General features: G+C 43.7%; 1 protein-coding gene across 1 annotated transcript in view; it reads right to left on the bottom strand.

Moving 5' to 3' along the window:
* Window positions 1–6209: 6209 nt before the first annotated feature.
* Window positions 6210–8884, bottom strand: part of T265_14401 (hypothetical protein) — a gene marked incomplete at both ends in the record, with an annotated part of 6683 nt that continues 4008 nt past the window's right edge. Inside the window, 2 exons of the mRNA XM_009173475.1 lie at window positions 6210–6502; window positions 8183–8479. Of these exons, the coding sequence (XP_009171739.1) occupies window positions 6212–6502; window positions 8183–8479 (588 nt within the window). The remainder of the gene's footprint in view (window positions 6503–8182; window positions 8480–8884) is intronic.

The following is an 8884-nucleotide window of genomic DNA, read 5'->3' as shown; positions in this document are numbered from 1 at the left end:
CTATGTGACAGACATGGGGAATTTAAGTGGGGCTGGTGGTCATAACTCATTTGACGAGCACCATTTAATGCTATTCTGTGTAATAATTAAAAAGATGGAAAGGATCAGTGTATGTTTCATGAACCCCACCGGTTGCTCCTAGGTGATACGGTGTACCTCTGCTGATGGCAAGCAAATTACTGAAGGAATCTCTGGCATCGTCCCATGTATAAGCAAAGACTGGGTACTGTCTTCTGAAGCACGGTATCTTGTTTAATACTGCAAGCGACAGGTAGTGCAGTGCAACAGTAAGTCAGTAATATCCCTCAAAAACCATCACAAGGTTTAACGTCCAGTCTTGTGAGAAGTTGGTCGCCAACGAATTTTTTTGTTTCCATCACTGGAGATCAGGGACAGTTGACTAGGTTAATTTGAATAAATGAACATTTTGGGATGTCCGTGATCACACCAGCTGAGTGATGTGCTATGGAGACCTCAAACAGGGATGAGTTGGAAACGGTTTCATCTTTCGTGAAATGTCCGTTCCTACCCCATGTTGGTTACGCCATCAACGTGAAAAAGCCAGTCAGAGCTTGGTGGGTCGACGACACGAGCAAGATTATGTCCATGAATTTCTCTCTCTCTTGATGAGCTGGATTACTGGCGTTTTTCACTGTTCCAACGGGTTCTCTTCATTTACAGATAACCTTATTGCTACAAGTTGTTTTTCAATATATTTTACTGTTGATGGATGTAATGTTGATTGGTATGAAGTATTCATTACGTTGGCATGGAACTTCGCTGGAAAAAGACTCTCCATATGTTAAATGGGAGTTGAAACTGCGGCGCATTTGTTTGGTTGTGTAAAAATACCCAACTGAAGAATCCTGAACACCGGAACACACAAAATAAAGTAAGGTGAATTTTCGGTTTTTGCGGAATTCTGTTCCCCCTTCGCATAAAGACCACCCTCAGACAAAGATCACTTTAAACGGTCTCCAAGATTCACCTTCACGCAGAACGAGGGGTCGGAAATCCTGTTCCAAAAGGGGCAATCACTAAGTCGACTTCATACGAGTCAGAACTGGCCACATGAGTTGGCAGTGGCTGATCATCAGCGTCATGGCACCAACAGAACGCAATGCGCACCTCTGCTCTGCTTTCCATTGTCCTATCTCGAATCGAAGTGTTGAGCAAGCTACTGCCAGTTTGTAAGTAGCCAAAGTGATACTGAAGTCCATTGTGTAACTCCTGATCAGTGCATTGCTGGACTTGTGAACTTGCAACTTATGAACAAGTTGAAAATTTTGGGATGCCCGTGATCACACCAACTGAGTGATATGCTAAGGAGACCTCAAACGGGGATGAGTTGAGAACGGTTTCATCTTTCGTGAAGTGTCCGTTACTACCCCATGTTGGTGACGCCATCAACGTGAAAAAGCCAGTCAGAGCTTGGTGGGTCGACGACACGAGCAAGATTATGTCCATGAATTTCTCTCTCTTGATGAGCTGGATTACTGGCGTTTTTCACTGTTCCAACGGGTTCTCTTCATTTACAGATAACCTTATTGCTACAAGTTGTTTTTCAATATATTTTACTGTTGATGGATGTAATGTTGATTGGTATGAAGTATTCATTACGTTGGCATGGAACTTCGCTGGAAAAAGACTCTCCATATGTTAAATGGGAGTTGAAACTGCGGCGCATTTGTTTGGTTGTGTAAAAATACCCAACTGAAGAATCCTGAACACCGGAACACACAAAATAAAGTAAGGTGAATTTTCGGTTTTTGCGGAATTCTGTTCCCCCTTCGCATAAAGACCACCCTCAGACAAAGATCACTTTAAACGGTCTCCAAGATTCACCTTCACGCAGAACGAGGGGTCGGAAATCCTGTTCCAAAAGGGGCAATCACTAAGTCGACTTCATACGAGTCAGAACTGGCCACATGAGTTGGCAGTGGCTGATCATCAGCGTCATGGCACCAACAGAACGCAATGCGCACCTCTGCTCTGCTTTCCATTGTCCTATCTCGAAGCGCTTTGTTGAGCAAGCTACTGCCAGTTTGTAAGTAGCCAAAGTGATACTGAAGTTCATTGTGTAACTCCTGATCAGTGCATTGCTGGACTTGTGAACTTGCAACTTATGAACAAGTTGATCTATTAATTCGTACACACCGGCTGGTGCCGTAAACGTTCCAATCACTGGGTTTGTTCGGGGTTGCCTCATTCTGAAATTAGTCACTCTAGTTTCAATAAGAAATTCAATGTGAATTTTCGAGGTTTGTATTCATACCTTCATCATCTGAACAGTACTCATTACACCGTGCTCTGATTACTTTAGTTGATTCGTAGTTGAGGGTAGGCACTAAACTATAGCAACACTCCTACCAGTTGGTCTAGCAAGTACAACCTCCAGTTGTGTGGAAGGTAGTGTAAAGCTACTTATTACTACTCCATTGATGTACACCCATTGTCCTACACTAACCTCCCGCGCACTTGCAAGTAACTGAAAAATACCTCCAGCTTTACAGAGGATGAACCGCTATTCTACATTTTGGTGGCCGGTCGGGACAATGGGACAGTTCCTGAGTCATCGCGCCTTGCGTCTTGACCTATTTAGATCAAGAGTGCAACACATTCAAATATACTGTCAGCTGTGTCCAATGTGGGTTGTGGGTGGAACGGCTATTAGGTGCGTCTGGTGGACAGATCATATAAATGAAACTCAGCCCTTATATAACCCAGGCCGACAACTCTACCGTGTAATGGAGACCAGTCTGGTGCTTCCTCTTTGATGTAAACTAGTGGCAACTATTACGTCGGGGTATGAAGAGGAATTCTCGAACTGGAGCCACCTGGACACTATTGCCGGACATTCCGCAGCTAGTGGCAAGCTACGGAGAATCGAGCAATGTCCTTTTGACCCAGTCGTCTTATTATTTTCTATATAGGATGGCATATTCAGTGGATTTAGAAAACTTTTCTCTGGGTGCCTTTCCAAAATTACCGTCCATCAAGAACACATGAACACAACAACACATGATACCTTCTGATAAGTTTAACGGAATTACTGGTGATTTCGCCCCAAGAAATTGAGTTTTGTGCCTCATCCTGGTATCCTATGGTCACAGGTGCTCTTATTTGTAATATTTTTTGCAAGTTGAGAATTTTCAGCCAGAGTCGAAAACAGCTTTTGCTCTGAGTGAGCAGTTGAAAAACTTCCGTAGAGTCATGCATAAAGCTCCCGTCCTCATTACTCAGCATGTAAACAACGGTGCACTCACCCTCCGTAACTTATCGGGGCTAGAAGGAGGGCTTAAGCGAATAATCGAAGAAATAGTCCACCCAGACCTAAGACAACGGAACGCATCCCCACGTGGGCTCTCCTGTGAACGCATCTGTTAGAGCCGGATGGTGCAAGACGCAGTTTCAACCAATGGAGCAATTTATCGGCTATAAACCGTGCTTTACTCTCATTGAAGCAAAGTTTACAATTCGATGATGCATACGGACGAGCTACACATGTCAGGCTTGTGTGCGATAGAATCACCCTTTACCGTCTCCATTGTGAAGGTCATGTGAAACTCGACCCACGCATCCGGTTAGCGCCGTCATACTCTGAGCTAAACTAGTTGTCTGTGGTAGAAAATTATCACACTGCAAGTTGTTGGAGTCCATGCGACACAGACTAAAATTAACTTGCAGGGAAGTATTTGCAAAGAAGTTGTCTGGCTGATCGTCTCCACTGTCAGTATATGCGAATCGGTCAACTTTACCTCATTCGTGATGCGGTCATCCACGCTTTACCTCCAATGAGAAGTACTAACAGTTCAAATCTCACTCTGCATGGTAGGAGTTAAAACCCAAAACTTTCAACGACATTGTCTTCCACTAACAAATCTAAAAACCATAAAGTGCCCCTCAGAGGCTCCAGGTTGATTGTCTTCTAGGGTGCACTGCCAGCTGGGGGTAGCATTTTAACTACTCATTTAAACAAACAAGCATCGTCATTATCAATACCTCATTTCTGTTCACAGCTTAGTAATATCCCCCCCTCCGACGAGTTCGTACTGGAGACCAGATGTTGCGTTTCATCTGTACTTCCTCCAAACAATAGTTGTGAATGCCATGGTTTACGAGGGTTGGGATACTGCCAGGGCGCTCACATCTAGACAGGAGGACAATTAGGGTCCTCAACCAGAACAGTTGGCTCAAAAGCCTAACTGCAAGGCAGCGGTGTTTGGCGGGAAATGCAAATTCATTGCCAGTTCTACGGAACAAGTTTCAGCGTGTTCCAACCGCCAACCTAAAGGGCAAGGAGACTGTGTTCGCCAGACCTCTAACCATAGAACAACCTGGTATGAGAGACACTGTAAGTGTTGCGTGGACTCCCCCAGTATAGCTCAGTGAGTTGCCAATATACACAACCCGCCGCACCATGGTAAGGTTGATTCTCCTCTTGTCTCCTCCAGACAATACTGATCTCATATATGATATCTTTTATTGATAACTTAAGAATGGCCCAACTTAAGTCAGAGACAGCAATTTTACTCCATATTTGGTTGTGGATCTCCCACGCTTATGACCCTTTCGTCACTAGATAGTATGCAACGTTTGTTCAGTTCAAACCCGTTTGGATCGGTCACAACTCCGTCGATTGCGCCACCATATGTTCATTATTATTTTACTAAACAAAGCAATATTTCATAAGTGTATGCAATCAGCATACTCAACTGTCCGTGCAGTGACAGCTGAAAACCCTTCCCCCTCGAACACATGCATTAGGGCTCCGTCGATCCACCATATGTTCATTATTATTTTACTAAACAAAGCAATATTTCATAAGTGTATGCAATCAGCATACTCAACTGTCCGTGCAGTGACAGCTGAAAACCCTTCCCCCTCGAACACATGCATTAGGGGCAGCGGGCTACAAACAGAAGTAAACAGGGGAAAAGTTAATGGATGAACATAACTCATACATGCAACCAAACGGGGGTCCGAGCGCCGAAGACCTTTCTTTGAACGAACTGAACAAAACCCACGACCGGCTTCATCCTTCTTGAGGCCTTTCAGCTAGACACAGTCACTGGGATACCTCAAACCTTATGTTCAACTTGAACCCAAACTGTTAGAGATTCCCCAAGTAATCGGACTTGCATAACAGCTTCGTTTTAACGTGAGAGTCAACAGAATTCAATTGGATCACTCCTTACAATGTCCTGAAGTTTACATTCAGGTGCTGGGTGCAGACGAATGGTGTCCTGGCAGCTAAACATGCTCCTCTAATATATCAGCTGCGGGCGCTAGGTAGTAGAACCACTCTCCATCATTCTCCACGTGTCCAACACGACCCTATGATAGGCGCACACCGTAACTGTACATGCGATAGAACCTAAATCTGTAACGTGTGGGAGAATCGTTGCAGTAAGCCTATCTATTTGTTTCCATCTATGTGTGAGTTAGCTACCCCCATTCTCCAAAACGTGATGTTCTCATTTTTTCTATGATGGATCCATGGATGGTGTGGGCAGTTCCAGATCACGCCTAACAACTTTCCATGAACATGACAACAGGAGCAGTTCGTTAAGTGTCATTTTAAAAGGAGGGGCATGCAAAATGGTTGAAGTAAACGAATGGATTACATGCCGTGAGTGTACGGTAAGTACAAACAAACAAGTGAAAATATTCCTAAGAAAGTTTTGGGCGCTGGATAAGTTGAGTAGGGTAGCATTTAATGTGCTTCTAATCCATGTTCAGCTTTCTGATGAGTATCTCAGTCCTGATTGTATTGTCCCGGTAATTCTGGAGTGAATAGACTTCATTCTATCGAATCCTAGTCTATTGTAACCTTTTCTACCGGTTATTAAGCAACAGCCGGAAATATGCATTGACGGATAAGGGCTAGTTTATTGGTTAACTCATGCCGAGTGGGGCCAAGGGGCACTGACCACTTTATGCTATCACCGGCAAGCTTCACAGTTTGGTTTTGGTGCTTCGCATTTAACGAATATGAGTAATGGCGTTATCACACATAATTATGGCAATGATGACAGTACAAATACGGTCGCCAGTAATGTGGCAAACTGATTCCTGAAACTGCGTTTTTGGTAACGCCTGGAAAAAAATTCGATTGGAGACCAGACCTTAACAACAGGTGCTTCAAGTACAGAACTTTGGATGTGAGGTGTCACAGATCTCACATATCATGACCCATAAAACTGCATTACGATTCGGTCAACAGTTCCAAAGTTGGCTCGGACTGGCGAGGAGTTTCCACATTTTTAAAAATTCTTGCATTTGGAACAACGTGAATTCGCCGGCTGCTTACCCGCTCGCGATCCATAGCTGCTTGAAATTCCGCCTCTCTTATTGCTGCTTCTTGTTTCTGTCGCTCTAACCGATTGGCTTGAATGATTGCTTTCTCTGCCTTCACATGTTCCAACTGAGCACGTAGACGCTGCTCAAGCTGTGACTGCTGTAACAAGCGTTCGGCCAGTTGTCTGGATCTTTGCTCTTCCTGTGTAAATAAAGAGATAGGCTTTTCATGTCCCCAGTATAAAGTAAGACGCAACTATAGGCCAACTATACCCAAATGCAATCAGACGCACTTCATCCTGTAAATGAAGTGCAGAGCTCAAAGCGCCGTAATCGATCACGGTGACTGCAATAGTTATCTAATGGTCAGATATGTTAATATAAGTTGTACATGTAAGACTATTTGTGCGCAAAAGTTTTAGGGCAGTCATGGCCAAGAACAGCAGTATTCCGACTAGATAAACAGGAGACCATAATCCGTTCGAATAACCTCTATCTCCCCAGAATTATTTATAGAAAGTAACCGCTGATAAACCAACCAATCACATCACAGGAAGTGACCGTTTAATTTGAAATGTAAGCGAACCGTCCATTGATATTGTATTCAGCACTTTTTAGGAAAAAATTGAGCAAACAGTTTTGCCTCGAGTCATCAGTGTGTGTGTGTGTGTGACGTTTGGGAATTGGCAAACACAGGTCACGAAATTTGCCCACGGTCCCATCTAACAGCTGGTCTCCCCAGGGGCACAAAACTCGACGGTAACCTTAAGATACTAACAAATATTGACTTTAGTCATCGATCTGTCCGGTGAAGAACGAATGTATATAATGTTCTCATAGATCCCACGTGTCTAGGCACCTAAAATGTCCATAGCCAATCATATCCGTAAACTTGTAAACATCTGATTGTATGGAAGGCTGTCTATTATTCTGGTTAGCTATTTTTTCAGCAGCATATTTGTCATGCAGTGCGATAGCGACTATGACCAGAGACGCTGAGGTTTCACCAGTTTTGGTTAAAGGAATTCACAGGGCCGGGCTTCGTTAATACGTGCACGATCACTTTAGTTAAGTTCATTCAACTTGCAAGATTTTGGCTCAGAAGTCATGTACATATTCTTCGAGGTACGGCAATGATAGCTTGTGAGCTGTGTATGTTCTAGTGAACCCAGTCACAAACGAACGTGACACAGGGAGCCCATAAGCTGCTCAAAGTAGTCAAGTTGCGCTGTCCCACGCACTGACCTCACTAGGAGATCCTCTGAACAGTCCATCAATTCACGGTTTCACGACCTAACCTAGGACAACTGGTAATAATATACAAAAAAATATGGTTGATTATCACCTGGTGGTGAGATTTTTGTGAACATTGAGCCTTAAACTAGGCACCAGCCAGTGAGGAATGAATTGATTTCTCTAGGCTAGACCGCAACTGCTGTTCGTCTGTACACATTCTACTGTTTCTATGAGCAGTTACTATGAGTAGTATATCAGATAAATTGACAAAACAACGTCTTGTCTGAGAATCTCAGTATACCAGGCATTCAAGGTGAGTTGGCTGGTCAGAGTAAAATTAAGAACTAAGTAACCGGGGTTAACTTACGAGCAAGGAAAGCCTGGAGGCGCAGAGAATTGAAGAGGAAACGAACAGTAGATTCAAATGGCAAGTCCAGAGGGAACCTCTATCGGAATTGTGGCTCACAGTAGTAAAATACGAACTTTTGAATGCATTACAGTTTGAGTGAAGCTCGCAGATTTGCTTAGAGAACAGTTAGCTATTCTAAAATTACAGCAGATTGGGTGAGAGCAAGGGATGTCAGAAGTTTAAGGTAAAAACACTTTAAAACACATTCGCCCTAAGAAGGCAAACTAAGTGTCTTACTTCCTGCGCACGCTGTTCATCCAGGCTAGCAATTATGACACGCCTCTGCCTTCGCTGACGCTCCCGTAAGGCCAACTGTTCCGTTCGAACACGCTCCTTGATGCGTCTAACGTAGGCTTCGCTCTCTTCCGGTTTCCAGCTTTCAGCCACGAAATCAACGGGCCGATCATCTACCTCTGGCACATGCGTGACTCGATCAATCAGGTAGGTCGCTGAATCAGGTACTTGACTCTGTTCCTGAGCATGGGAACGTGCTTCCATGCGTAAGTCAAACTCTTCCAGATCCTTCAAAGCCTGCTGTTATACGTGTAGGGTGTGATAGAACGAAATGAAATAATTACTGAAAAACGTATAGATAAACTTCGGACCAACCTTCTTCATCAAACAATCCAGGCAACTTGAACGCACTGCAAAAGTGAAAGGATATTCTTTTTCTCCAGACAGCACGATTCATTTTTGTTTGGAAATTTAAATAGACTGGGTCTCTTTCATCCATTCTGCCAAGACCATGTATGACTACTAATTTTAGTCTGTGTTTCCGCATCCCATTTTTGAATTTTACCTTACTGTCTAGGATAATGGAACGAATTATAGCAGAAGCCCTGAAATCGCACCTTGAAATTCACTCCTTGTTGAGCGATAAACAACACGGATTTCGACAGAATCGTTCTTGTTTATCCAATCTCCTCGTGACACTCGATG

This window comes from Opisthorchis viverrini (assembly GCF_000715545.1).
Source record: "Opisthorchis viverrini unplaced genomic scaffold opera_v5_187, whole genome shotgun sequence".
Classification (NCBI taxonomy): domain Eukaryota; kingdom Metazoa; phylum Platyhelminthes; class Trematoda; order Opisthorchiida; family Opisthorchiidae; genus Opisthorchis; species Opisthorchis viverrini.
This window is presented reverse-complemented; position numbering and strand designations above follow the sequence as displayed.